A 15,084-nucleotide genomic window follows, 5' to 3' on the forward strand; every position below is an offset into this window, starting at 1 on the left:
GGGGGGGGGGGGGGTCGACGAGGGAGGGGAGGAATCTGTGCGCTCTACGAGGGAAATCTAATATCTCTAATTTATGATGCCAATTATATACACGGGAGAGCCCGCGATGATGTCATAGCCATTATTAGTGGTGCAATTCCGCGGAATGTCGGCCGCTAAGTTATGAAACTACAGAAATCTATTCGCGCCGAGCCGCGCCGCGCGCTGCTGTATACGGTACACTTTCTTCCAAGCGAGAGATAAATATCTCTCGCGCGTAATTGTACCGCCGGACTGCACTAAAACCGCGCGACCGGCCGGCGATAATTTCGCGATAACTGGAAATTTAATCCCTTCCGGCCGCAACAAATTCAATTGAAATAAGCGGTTGCGCGCAGGATCCGTAAATAACCGAAACATTATCTTCAATTTGTCCGTCGATGCCTTGCCACGGTTGGTTTTAATCCCTTCGCGCGGACACTACCTCGCTTTCAACGCGAACGAACACGGCAGAAAAAATCTCCCGTCTGAATGTTAACATTTTCTCGCGTTGCCAACTTTTAGTAAAAATCAAGTCAGACTTTGACATGAGAACTAATAAAGTTCACCGAACGTTACACTGTTACGAATAATTGATGAGTGAAAATAATCGATCTCATGTATTGGACGAAAATGCGTTAGTGTCAGATTCGTGAAAATTTTCCACTCGTGAACAAGTAACACACGACGAACGGGTTATTTCGATTTACTTCGGAGTGGACTTTCTGGGACGTGTAAGAAATGTTAAAATTAACATTTTCTACCGTGAACGGATAAATCGTTTCTCTCGCTCGCTGCATCGGACACACAACGAGTCGAATTCGCGAAATATTTTTGTAGAAAAGCGATACTAACCGCGAAATATATCCGCGGGGAAGTTATTCGGAGCGCAATTTTATTTGCGGAACCGCGATATGCGGAACGAGATAAATCCGCGCAGGAAATCGCGAGCCATTCCGCCGGACGTTTCTCTTTCTGCTTCGCGCACACGTAAGATCGCCGATGGCGGACGCGACGCCGATCGGAATCGCCGGGTCGTGAAGGGTTAACAGGCCGATCGGAACTCAGGTGGCTTTTGCTCCGCGACTTCATAAGCGGAATGTTGCCGCGGCGAGAGAGGCGGAGATAAGTTAGGCTCGCCGCACGGAAAAGCGATCGAGGCGGTTTATCGCCCCATCGGCCGGGCAACTTGATCCCGCGATCGTCCCCCTCGCCGCGAGGTTGTTTCCGCAGTGGCGGATTCGACGATGCCCTGCTCGGAAAAGCTCGGCCGCGACGGGGACGTTTACGAACGAGGCGAGATATTCCGGCTGACCTGAATCTCCCTTTCTCTCCTTGCCCGCTCGCTCTGTCTCGCGCGCGCAAAAGCTACCGCGCACCTCCGGCTCGCGTCCCCTCAGCGCGACCCGCGCGCGCTATCGATTATTCACACAAATATTCCGCTCAGCTCCATGAAAATCCTCCGGAGAGTTTTCCTGCAACTCCTTCGAAAGACATTACAATCCGGCCGGCCGCCGTGAAAAGCGATCCAAGCCGTACACACCCGGGCTGACCTGAATCTCCGTATCGCGAGGATACGCTTCTAATATCCGAGGATAATCGAGCTTACTGCAATGAGAGAGAGGGAGAGAGGAGTCCTCCGTCTCGGAGGACACTGCCAGCCGTCGTAATCCTTGACGTTTCTGAATTCCGAAAGAATTCCTGCTCGCCGGGGCGCGATGGCCAAATGGCCGTGCAACGCGATCGCACAAATTTACCGTCAAATTTCGCGAAAGACCCTTAAAGCCCGGGCCGAAAATATCGCATTAACTCCCGATGTTTCCCGGAGACTCGATAACGATCCGCGCGACGATTACGAGGTCGCAATGGTGGGTACTCTCTCTCTCTCTCTCTCTTGCTCGCTCTTTTTGCCGCGAGCACACGCGTGATTCCGTACTCTGCGCGAAAAGAACAGAAGCTGCTCGAATAAGATTGGGGGAGGAGATGCGATACGGTGCGTGTGCGCATGCAACGCGGCGAATCAATTCCCGCGGGGGGTTCGCATCGGGGAACATTTTGACGAAAATATCGCGAAATTCGGTCAGTTTAAAAGTGGGACGCATTGTCAGTTTGAATTTTGTCTCGACCGCACGCTCGCGAGAGGTGGGCCAATTCTGTTTGACGTTGTCGATGTACGGTCATTTAAAAATGATATACCGGTAGTTTTATTTGTTGCAATATATGTGTCGCGGTCGAACGTCAACGCTCCGTCATTGGGACCGCGACAATTAACTGAAAACAAAAACAAAGATAAAAATGATAGGTTGCTTTTTGGAAGTATCCATTGTACCCGGAAATATAACGCAGCAATAATATGCAGAAAAAAATATTAGAATTAAACGTAAACGTAATTATCTGTTTTTCAGACTGTTAAATCATGTATATGTTTATCAAGTTCAATATATTTTAATAACTTACTGAATGTAAGTGAAAAATGGTTCTAAATGTAAGAGAATATTTACTAGAATTAGCAATACTTCGAATACTTTTGTTCCATTGAAGATATCTAGTGGTTTGAAATTTCTGCCAAATAAATATATTTTCTAAAAATGAACTCTGATATTCCTAATATTATGAATTTAATACCAGTCGCAATTTCCGCAAGTTCCGACACATAGAAGCAAATGAAGAAAATATCATATTGCACATAATGAATTATATTTTAACTTCTAGTAAATATTTGCCAAGGAATATTGAAATAACCATTTTATTCGGATCAGCTAAATATTACTGGTGATCGTTATTTTAATTGCGAAACGTTCGACGAGCACGTTCGTATCTCGAGCGAGTCGCAACAAACATTAATTTACGTCTTTTCATTTATTTATCCATTTACTTATTTATCGCTTTACGTTTACTCGGAATTTGCATATGATTTTCAGAATATAAAAAACCGTGCGGCTGAGCAGCAGAGTGCCGTGAATCGTCACAAATCGTCGATACCACTCCTAGCATCGGTAAGTACAAATCGATGTCGCAAGAGTAAAAATGCAAGGGAAAGTACGTCGCAACCAGCGGCGCGGTATCGCGGCGGAGTGTAGCGTCGCGGAAGTCGAAATACGCGCTACGAGGAGAAACGATCGCGAGCCAGTTTGGCGCAATTCCTGGCGGATCGGCATTCGGCTCTGAAATTCGCGAGAGCGGGGATAGTCTCGCCGCCTTTGCAGAAATCCGGAGAGCCTTGCCGAGCTCTTACCGCGAGTCGCGCAAGGCCGTTTCAACGGTGGTATTCGGGCCAGCCGTTTCTCTAGAAAGGAGCACGCCGCTTACGCGGCCGCGACACCGCTCGCACGCAGGAAACAAAAACATTTCTCCGCCGGAGAGTTTCTCGCTCCGGAGAGCGGAGATCCTGCGGCGCCTCGTCGATGGACCGTTCGCTCGTACGCGCGTATCCTCGCCGAGATATGCACGCACGGTATTATCGCGCAGAGAGCGCCGCGTTCTTCCCGGAAAGAGAAACAAGCTCACTCGCGCGCGGCCGAAATTCGCAACAATGTGCTACGCTGCGCTAAACAATGCCTGAGAAACTCGCGTCAAAGTATGGACGCCCACGCTCGCCAAATTACTGGCATATTTAACGAAATCCGTTACGTAAGGAGATATATTGCCCGTACTTTCGAGAGAAATCCCACCCCCCCAAACGCTCGCTGGACTCGCGGAGCGCGCGCGCGCGAGTGTGTCGGTGGTCCTCTGTCGCTCTCTCACCTACCGGCACGGTACGCGCGCGTGTACGTAGTCAAAGGCCATTGTGCCACTCCAGGATTCCGACGTGAGTCACACTCCGTGCCCCCGGACGTGGTGTGTTGTTGTCCGAAGTAAAGCGCGCGGTATGGCATGGCGCGGCATGGCATGGCACGGCATAGCATGGCACGGCGCAATCGCTCGGCTAATCGAGATCACGCTGACTCAGAAAGAGCCCGGGAGAGAGAGAGCCTGTCTTTAAACACGCTGCCTAATAAAGCGGCTTTTCGGACAACGCACGCACACACGTGAGACGGGGGTCACCGAATCCGGGGACACACCGGCAGCTGATCGCGCCGTAGAAGGCCGCTGTCAAAACCCGTCCCTCGACTTTTGACAGACCTTCCCTTATAAATCAAACATCGGCCGAGCGGTAACGACCACGCCGACGATGACACACGTGAGAACAAGGTCGTGGCAAAGGTTAACGGAGAGACGGATAAAACGATAGTGTGTGGACACATCGCAACGCCATTTCGTGGGAACCTTGCGCTGTTTTGAGCGCGAATTACTTTTACGCGCCTTCTCGTCGCGATCGACCGCAGTCGGTGTCCGCGTGTCTCGCTTCTTCGACTTACGTTACATAAACGAGCTTCGGTTATATAAACCAGGCTTTGACGCAACGAGCGATGCAAAGGATTATTTTCGACTTTTTCGCGCGTACGCGTGCAGCGACGTATAAGGTCAGCTTTTTAACGGCGCGTTCTTTCTCCTACTTTTATTGTTTCTTCTCTTTCCCTTTTCCCCTTCGGATGACTTTGTCACGAGGAAAATATCCTCGAGGCAGAGGAGGAGAGGGAGAGAGCCGAGTATCAGGAAATCGCTGGAGGGAAAAGAAACGAGTCGCGTTATTTCGCGAACTGTCCGATTCTCAGGAGAGCCACTAAAAAGTTAAGAGCCTCGTTTGGCAGGCCGAAGACTTCCCCGATCCACGGATACCGTATATATACGCTCGCCGAAGGGAGGAAACGGAAAATTGCAACGGCTTTCGTTCGTCCGTCAGTTCATTCGTTCATTCGCTCCTTCGTTCACTCGCTCGCGCGCTTCGTTAAGGTCATCGAGCGGATCTCTTGATTTCGCGCCCGGCGTTACCAGCTATCCCAGCCATTTCCGGTTTTTGCCGCGTGTATCCGTCGGCGTATCAGTTATGCGAGAGGCGAGCACACACACATTCACGGTGGAGACGCATGTACTCGCGCGAGGAGAGAAGGCACGGCGTCGGCCATTAGCATATCCTGGTTCTCAGCGAGCCGATCATTTCGATCAGCAATAAAGTACCCCGCCGCGGCGAGTTACGCAAAGATTATGCATTGTGAACACCGTTGCATCGCATGCGCGCGCGAGCGTCGCTTATACACGTACCTCACGTACGTGTTCCGGAGGCAGACGCGTGGAATAACCGTGAAGGCAGGACGAAAGAAAGAGAGAGAAGAAGAGGTACGCGCACCGTTGCGGATCGCAGACGACCGTAGCCGAACGGAATTCCGCTTTCGGAATCCTACAGGACCGTTTTTTTCTTCCGGCCTCCCTTCCTTCTTTTCCTCGGCAACACGCCGCGACGCGTCTTCCAGACGCAAACGAACGGATAAAAAAACGCAGCTCGCGCTGCATTCCGCGCCGTTTCGGAAAGCGGTATTACGTCGACGCGCGTGATTTCTGCGAATTTCTCGACGGACGCGAGTTCGTGCGGCTCTCGTTGTTCGCATCGGGGGAATCCTGTCGTCAACGGGGTCGATAATTTCATAGAGATGGATTTAGTCCAATCAACGGATACTTATCGTCGGATATTTCCTAATTGGAATTGATCGGTTATATACTAATCAAGTTTTTCCGGATATGAAAACTGATCGGAAATATCCGTCTGTCATTTTTCCATCCGTATGTCCAATCACTTTACATCGGATAATATCCGGATTTTTCTGTCAGTGTAAGAATTAAAACAGACAATTTGAAGAATGTAAAGCAGAGTTTGCCGGGCAATATTGAATATTCAAATAATATTGATTCTTTTTTAATGTCTCTCAAAATTCACTTAAAGTTAATTCAACTGTCTACGTGATTTTCATTTTAATCCCGTTTTGCTGGCTTTTTTCGTAACTGCGTTTTTGTAATCAAATACCGAGCGCAGATTTACGCAATTTTGTACTAGTGGGAAATTTTCCCATTTACTTAATATAATAATAATATTAATTTGTTGATGTAAATACAGAATGGAGAATTATGACTGCCACATGTAATGTCGTCGATCTCATACCGTGTCGACGCGCGGTAGCGAACGTGTTAATCCTTCCCGCGGCGAAGATCGTCGGGTTTCAACCCCCTCGAGTCTCGTCATGCACCGCCTCTGCAGAATCGAGAGGGACGAAGAGAGTATTGAACCTCTCATGCGACGTGCAATTTTCGGTCGGTGCGTCTCGAAGGGTGCCCCCCTCCGCGACGGCGGTCTCGAAATTGCATGCGAAATCTCGGTGCGCCAGACGGCGAAGAGACGACGGCGCGGCTTCGATACTCGATAAGGGCCGAAGGGTGTAGGCGAGAACGGCGGACAGGGGGGAGAGGATCTCGCATGCCTTACGCCTCTGCGTTAGGGGCGGCTGGCGGCTGAGCGTGCTAAGAATACCGACGAGGAGAGAAACGGCCGGGAAGAATGTAAAAGACAATGGAATGTGTCGCGTCGCGCATGCGTGGCTCCGTGGAATGCGGCCCCGTAACGGCACATCCGTTAGCCACGGCGTCTGCCACGAAACGCGGGGCCTTATTGCGCGCAACAACCGCCTCTCTCGCCGGCCGTGGAGCGCGGCTAAGGGCCTTTCGCACAATGCGGCGGCGGTCGTCGTCGTTTGTTGTTTCTTCCCAGCAGCGGACGACCGCCGAGAGCCGAATTTTATGGGCCCGGCGATTAATTCCGCCGCGAGAGGAATGAATCACGACGCCGGAGATCCCCGCGGAGTCGTTTTAATCTCTCGTCACACCGTCCGTCGAAATTTACGTTCTTAACGTGACAGTAATGCGCGAGCTCCGTCCGAAATTTATCACTTGATGTTAAGCCACCTTAAACCGCGCGAATCGTGCGTTTCGTAATGTCGCACCTGACGAATGTAACGACTTCTCGATCTCCTCGTGGTATTTCGGACGCGCACACCGCGAATTTACCGATACCGGATCGGGGTTCAAACCAAGATCATCTAGAAGCGTCTAAATAATCTGTGATAAATAAATAAATAAAAACCACGCAAGTTATATATGGAAAAAATTCACAATTCAAGACTCATACTCTCATTTATATATATAAGCGAGAATATGTAATTTTTTGTAAAGATAAAAAACTTGCCTACATAAAAAAATGCTATCTATAATTCCACTGAAAATATGAAATGGACTTAAGAGCCCTTGAAGAATCCTTAAGAAGTCTCGAAATTTCAATTAATTCCTCCAGATTTTCCCAAATAATGCACATTTACCACGCGGTGGAACGTGTTGTGATAATTGGCCGACGCGCGGCACGCTTAGCATAAAGGGATCGTTCCGGATGATGCGCCGCGATCCATTTACCCGAAGCGCGCGCGCTCATCCCGAGGAGTTCCTTTATCGGAGGTTCTCTCTCCGCGTCCGAATCCCCGGCTCGGTGGTGCATAAAGTAACCTGTTGAATATTTGCACCGGCGCGTTTTGTCAAGCGTTCCCGATACCGCGTCGAATCTTATCGGGAGCGCGTCGTCGCGCGGTCACCTCGGTCCTCAAGAGAGAAAGAAATCCGTTGACGAGGTCGCCTCGAACATCGCGTCGTCATCGGCTTGAATCAACGAGGAATGCGAATCCATCATCATCGCTCGGCGGATTATCGGGGACCCGTTTTCGCGTCCGAGCCGGTGGAATCTCGACGACAACGACGACGATCTTGGAGTGTGTTTTCGAGAAACGCTCGAGCGCGACCCCCTTCCGTCTCCCTCTTATTTACTTCGCAGCGCGAGATGTATACGAATGAGCTCGTTATGAATCTCTCCCTCTCTCCGTCGTTCTCTCTCACTCTGTCTCTCGATGGACGGTCGATGACGGCGAGGCCGCGAGTTTCGATACGGAGAGGTCCGGCGAGAGTGGCATTCGGTCGTTCGATCGGCCTCCGCATCGTTGACGCATCGCGATGACTCGTAATCGGAATTTCCTGATCGTTTCGCAACCTGCGGCCCCGATCGTGGATATTCTCGCGGTGCTTTTACCTCCTCGCGAGAGGTACACGGGCCGGAATTTTCGATAGACACACACACACACCGGAGAAACGGTGTCGCGCGCCCGCGCACGCCAAGAGTCGTCGTGTTGTCTCGCGAGAGAGGTCGTAAATCAAGCCGTATCGGTTCTCGGCGCGTGATAACCGTGCGCGTACTTTGTACCGTTCGCGTCCTGTTTTTTAAACGCGGACGATCCGTCGATCAACATCCGTCCTGACCGATCCGCCAATTCGATCGATCTTCTTCTCTCCGCGGGGGAATCGCGAGTAACGAAACAGACGAAATCTCTTTACCGATAATTATTATTTTTAAAAATAATTATTAGAGGAAAAAGTGGTATATTTTAAATTGCGAAATTGAACGATTTCATTCGTCAGAGTGTTGTTCAATCGATTCTAGATCAAAAGTTACGAAATATTGATTACTTAGGACGTAATTTGTAAGAATGTGATGACATTGCATAATGAATTGAAGCGAAACAGAGATGGTAATGTGGCTCCTAACTAAAATAGATTTAAAAAAATAGTTATATGTGTATTAGCATATCAGCGTCACTACATAACGGCGGATTACTAAAGAAACGATTCCATAAGTAATCACTAGAATTCGCCAACTAATAATAGAGATATTAAGAGGGGCTATAATACCTACAAAGGCCATAATATCACCGTTTCCTCTATCATTAATTATTATGAAAATATATAAATGATTAAATTACACCACGCGGCTAAATATCGGATCGACCGGTCGCGGACGAGTCCGCCCCGAAATAAAGGTACGTGTTCCTTCACCGAAAACCGAAAAATCCTAATTACCGATTAGCAATAGCTCACCAGGCTCCTTAATCGCGGTCTCGCACGAAAGAAAGCGGCTAGGACGCCGGGAGACTGGATAAACTCCCTCGCACTGCCTCTACGTTTCCACTTTCGTGACTTCCCGTCGATATCAACTTTGTGCAGGGAACATAAACGTTCTCACAGATTTCACGCTTTCACTCTTGTCAGACCGATACGGAGCGCTCGTGTAGATATCGCCTGCATGTCGCGGATCTCCGTAACAAGAAATCATAGTTAAGGCCGATACTCGATCTCGACGTTAGTGGATCAGTATCGAGTTACCCGCAGGTCTGTATATCCAGATCAGAAGAGGTGCGCTTCGTCATTTACCGCGACATAACGGGCCTGCAATGACGACAGAGCGCGACGATTTAAAATCGCCGATTGATTGACTCGCGAATCACAAAGAGGAAAAATTAATGCAAGGTGTATTTTATAAATTAATCGATACATTACCCAGTTGGTGCAAAAGACGTTGTAATTTTGTTATTAAATTCTCGTAGGTAGTATTTGGATAAATTAAAACTAGGACTGCCGATGGCGCCATTTTGGCTTTGCTAATGTTTATAATTGCTAGAAATCCTGTAAATTTTTGTGTTAGTTAATCGTTTTCCCTGTCTTCTATTTTATTTAACAAACACGATAAACCTTTTGCACCAACCGAGTAATTTTATTATAACTATATATGTATAAATAATTATTAATACAATGATTGATAAATTTACCTCCCAAACTCATGTTTATTTCCCGCCTCGCGGTCGCAATTACGCGTTTACTCGCCCCGTTTACATTTTTATTCATCGGACTCATCGTGGAACGCGCGTCGCGCCCGCTGAGAAAGCAGTCGCGCGCTGCGCATACCCGGCGTGCCTGTAATGATAACAGTCTGATTCGCATTAACACGTAAGTCGAACGGTATCCCGTGAATGCACGCGCCGCGTTGGCGGCGACTCCAGGTCGGGCGCGACCACATTTCCCCGCTCTCATAAAGCGGTCGCAATAATGAAACGTTGTGTGACTCTGTGTGTTATACGTGGTTCGATAGGTGGTTCGTCGGCAAGGAGGGCAGCGCGGGTTAACCGTTTCCTCGAAAAGTGCCGTAAACACGCTAAAATGCGCTCGCGGACTGGCCGTCGACATGTAGCGAATGGTAATGGCTGAACTAACGGTGGAGTTCGTCCAAGTGCTCCACCGCGGCGCGGCTCAAGAGATGATGTGCCGCTCCTGCTCGTCGAACGTGTCGCGAGACGCGGAAAAGAGTTTTCGTGACGACCACCGTCGGCTCACACCTCGGAGCGACGCGACCTCGCCATTTTCTCCACTCTGATTGTCCGCGATATACAGGGCGTTTCTTAATTAACGTCCCATTATTTATACCGAGTTGAAATTACGTTCTGGAGAAAGTTCGGCAGATTCTTAAAATATTGAAAAAAAAAGGAAAAATACTTCCAAATTAAGTTCCCAGGCGGGGTTCCTGTCACCTTTCAAAGTTGCATGAATTCCCGCGGAGTTACTCTCTGACGAGAGGCAACTTGCTCGCGCGCTCACTCGCGAGCCGAAACGCGAGTGTGAACAAATGGAACTAAAAATAGCCCCGTGCGCGGTTTCTCATATATTCGAAACTCTCTCTCTCTCTCTCTCTCTCTAGTTTACTCTCGGCATTCAGAGATACTCCGGCAACGAAAGGGCGCGAGGAGATAAGATCGCGACGATTACGACGGGAGCAGGCGCGTAAGAAACGGGGCAAATGTCGCGGCTCGCCCGGAGGTCTCGCCGCGCGCGCGCGCCAGCGTTTACCTCTCGCGAAGTTTCCGTTAAATTGAAGTACCGAGAATTATTGCCTATGATTATATAACGCCGTTTCGCAACGACCGGTGCTGCTTGAACGGCCGCGCAAACGTTCCCGGGGTGTACGCGGGCGAGCGCGCGCGCGCGCGTCCCGCGAAATTTAATTAAAAACTTTCCGGGCAATCTGCTGGCGGCGTCGGCGGGGTACAATTTTTGTGTCTCGCTCGCGGTAGAGAATGCATGTTACAGCGAATGCTCCGAAGGCCGTGTCGAAGGCCTTCGTCTCTCTCTCTCTCTCTCTCTCTGTCGTACACTTTAGAAAATTGAATTTTAAGCGGTCGTTTTCGAATCGTGATGTAATCATCGAACGTCCATTATCCGGATTACATCGGCGGTTTTTGGCACGACAGATGGCGAGTGATACGAAAGTCGGGCGTAGCGAAGCATTAAAAATGAAACGGGGTTGATTTAATACCGGCGTGGCAAAGGGCGCGATGGTCCGCGCGTGTCTAGAGGGACTCTCTAATAAGAGTCACGAAACAATGTCCGGAGTCGAGTCGCGCCCTGCTTTAGAGAAAACCACGAATTATCGCGGATTTTCGCAGATTCGGCGTATATCTAACTGACCGGATCGGAATTTTGCTTCTGCATTAATCTTGCAAATTCCGTCGAACTTGAAGAATCAACGGGGAATCTCAAGATAACATTATACAAGAATTATTGATCCACTTTGAGATGTTACAAACTTGTAGGGTTAATGTGAAATTAAAATTTTCACTCGGTTACCTGCACGAAGAAAATATTCGAATAAAAATTACCATAACATTTTGGAATGATGGACCATACCGGAATTACGACTGAAATTATTATATGTGTTGTAATCTTTAGTGATTTGCATACAGGAAATACGTCACTAAAGTTTACAACACACATCATAATTTTAGTCATAATTCCGGTGTGGTCTTGCATTGTAAAATTTTATGATGATTTTTGCTACAACATTTTCTCCGTGTATGTGTGAGATAAGGAAGCAAGTATACATATGTATCGGGAAAGTTTCGACCGAATGGCTGTATGTAAGTAGGACGGATTAAATTGAGCAAAAAAGAATCGTCCATCATTTTGCAAACAATCACATAAAATTTCGAGTCATTAATGATTGAATTAATTGAAAAGATCTCTATAAACATGATCGTTTCCAATAATTAATAATTCGAAATGTAGTTCGCCAAATAGTGGAAGACTTTTTTGTTCACCTCAATCTGTTCTACGCTCTCAAGAAGTTTGTCTCTGTATATTTCAAGGAAAAAAAAAAATACGTGCGTTTGTATTCGCTGATTATTTTATCAGGAAGAAGATAAGATCGACTGGCACGCGTGCGAAGTGTCGTCCGCGTTTCGCTTGATTTTTACGTTCCACGTTGTTCGCGGTCGTTACTGTGTCGGCATCGTCACGATTCGCGCGGATCGGAACATTGCGCCGATTTCGGGGATGTTATTCCGCCAAGGGTTCTCGCGCGAGTCAATACGCGGCTTACGACGCCACCTGAAGCCAGAAGGGGAGCCCGGCGCTCGCAGGCGGCATCTTAGCCGCGAAAGTTGCGGAGGAGAACAAAAGCCACCCCGGCTTCGATTTATCTTCCGGCCGGAGGAGAACTTCTGGCGCGACCATTAAATCCCGCGCGTTCCCCTACCTACCCTCCCGCCCTTTAGGAGGACCGGTAAAGATATTAGCCCCGGAACTACCCCCGCCGGAATCTTCGTTTTGATGCGGGAGGATGATATTTTATTGTTAATCGACGTCCCGATCGACTTTGTTCCCGCAGTTATCCCCCTAAATCAAATTTACGGTGCCCTCCGTGAGACTCCGTGTGGCTCGAGGCACAACGCGTGGAGGCTCGGCGTTTCTAACGAATTTCCCGGTGAAATTAGTGGGACGCGAGCGCGAAGGCCTTCAATCCATCCGTCCGTGCTTGCGCAAGTTCGAAAGTTCGGGATATCTCGGAATACCGCTTAATCATCCGATTGTGTCGGACGATAATACGGGGTGTCACCGGGTGGTCTGTCTCTTTCTCTGGGGACGACGCGATCGTATGATCGGCGCGAACATTTTCCCGGAGCGAAGTGGACACGCGTTATTAGCCACTCAGGGACGTCGAGTTTAATTTCGCCGCGCGGAGCATTGTGTTCGGAGAGTGAAGAACTCTCCTCGGATATTATTCCACGTGCCAAGGTTGCCGGTAACTCACCAACTAACGGCGCTGTAATAAAAGTTATTTTACGTCCGTCGCGACTCTAGGCGCGACTCGCGTACTAGAATAACGTCGCTGATGCATCCGCACGTGTCCCAACGCCAGAACGGCCGAGCCGAGCGCGTCTTTTGACGGCCAAGTGCAGTTTCGTTCCTCACGAAGCTCGTTTTTATTCTCTTGTTTCATTCCCGACGACCGACGCGTCAGTTTTTGTCCGAAGAGATAAGATCAAATGTGCTTCACTTATTTATTAATTAGTCTCTAATTAAAGATTAGCAAGAATCAGTCCTAAATGAAACAAATCGTGTGCTGTACTTAATTTCTATGGAGCGCACGTGTAGCGAAATATCTGTCCCGGTAGATGGGATTTTTAATAATAAATTACCGTTGATGATGAGGAAATCGCGGTAGGGAGGGCGGGAAGGCCGATTCTTTCACTTGATTGGAAATCAATTCTTCATGTTCCCCCTACATGCATAAGATAAGACACTGTCTCTCTAAACAGCCGGCAATTCTCGGCTGGTGGAATAAACGTCAAGCGAGCGGCGGCTCGCGTTCGAGGGGCGACTCCGAATGATATCGATTTTCCGTGAGTGTTATTACGGCGCGGGGATATGTACGTGTAGAAGATACGTATAAGAAGGCGACGGTGCCGAGCAGCAATTTTTTCGCGGCGTACGTATGTCGCGGTACGGATTCTCGCGGATCGTACATCGTCGGAATACGACAATCTTGCAAGGGACACCAATGGATTACACGCGGGAAATCACTGGAAAAGAGAGGGGCGATTGAGGAGGTGGAGGAGAAATCGTCGAAGACGACAGCGGGTGGGTATGGAGGATGAAATAAGGCGATTTCGACGTCAAAGGAATACGGCGAGCTCTTCGTGGAAAGGGGGCGAAGAATGAAATCGAAAATGAAAATTTAGAATCGTCAGGTCGGGCCTCGAGAAAGTCGGCTTCTATTCGATGGAGGTTACGGAATGGGTTTATCCGCGACATCGGGACGGAAACTCGTTTCTCCGAGCGAGGGAAAGAAGGCGAGGGACAATGTACAAGTGAATTATATATATGGATTATATTATTATATTATATAAATATATATAATATTACGCGCGCGTAATATATGAATAAATAATAATTTATAGGATCCACACGCGCGAAGAATGCGTTCGAGAAAGACGTATTGCGCGGTGTATGAGATCTCGAATGTATAAATTTACGATACGTTTACTCGAGGAAAGAGCGGGATAAATGCGGCGGAGTAGCGGACAAAAGGACTCCTATCGAACGGTGCTAGGCCGCATCCCGAGAATTCCGAGGTGTGCAACGAGAGCTGAATTCGGAGCAAAACGGAGAACGAGACAATTGCGCGGAAGAGGCACAATGTTCCGAATTAAAAACGTATCGCGCCGACAAAGGGCGAATCTTTTGAAGGCGGGATGCGTAAGAAGCCGCGAATGAAAAAAAAAAAGCAGAGAATGAGAGAGAAAGGAGAGGGAAGATGGAGGGAGATCGAGAAAGAGAGAAGAGAAGGAGCGAACTTAAACAATGAGCATTTAAATCGAGTTATCCGACGAGGATCTTGGTGACATCGCCGGCTACGAATCTCGTTACGGATTCTCAGCGTCCGGCTCCTCTCTCTCTCTCTCTCCCTCCCTCCCTTTCTCTCGCGACATGAAATTTATAAAAGATGTTCCTCGAGAGATTTAATCTCCGAGCTTAATCGAAAAGTAAGCGTAAGATCGAGAGATCCGCGAGAGAGGACACGGGAAATCTGGAGGAAGAGCGAGTAACACAGGGTGGAAAAGAGCGGAGAGATAGACAGAGAAAGAGGAAGGCGCGTTCGATAAAGTCCGCAGAATGGATTCGTCCGCAGTGTCGTGCCGTAAGGAGGAAAGTCCGTCGCTCGAGCCGGCGAGCGAGCGGAAACTCAAGAATGCGAAGGAGCGAAATAAAAGGACTCTAAGTCCAAAGGAGGATGCTGAGCTTCGGTCTGAGAGGGATGAGACCGTGGCGGAGAAGGAGGACGACGCGATCGGGACAGGAGAAAGAGCCGGCGGAGAGATGGAACGAAAGAAGCGGAGAAAGAGAGAAAGAGCGTGTGGGTATATGTGTGCGCGTGCAAAGGACGAGGTGTGGGAACGAGGGAGAGACGCTGAGGATGCTGAAGAACAAGAAGGGGGG

General features: G+C 48.8%; 1 protein-coding gene across 1 annotated transcript in view; it reads left to right on the forward strand.

The window, feature by feature from the left end:
* Positions 1-15,084, forward strand: part of LOC106741613 (3-phosphoinositide-dependent protein kinase 1) — a 325,306-nt gene that overhangs the window by 235,234 nt on the left and 74,988 nt on the right. The window contains exon 4 of the mRNA XM_014613805.1: positions 2,940-3,014. Coding sequence (XP_014469291.1) covers positions 2,940-3,014 — 75 coding nt within the window. The remainder of the gene's footprint in view (positions 1-2,939; positions 3,015-15,084) is intronic.

Source organism: Dinoponera quadriceps, unplaced genomic scaffold (assembly GCF_001313825.1).
Source record: "Dinoponera quadriceps isolate SergipeBrazil2010 unplaced genomic scaffold, ASM131382v1 scaffold586, whole genome shotgun sequence".
NCBI classification, from domain to species: Eukaryota; Metazoa; Arthropoda; class Insecta; order Hymenoptera; family Formicidae; genus Dinoponera; species Dinoponera quadriceps.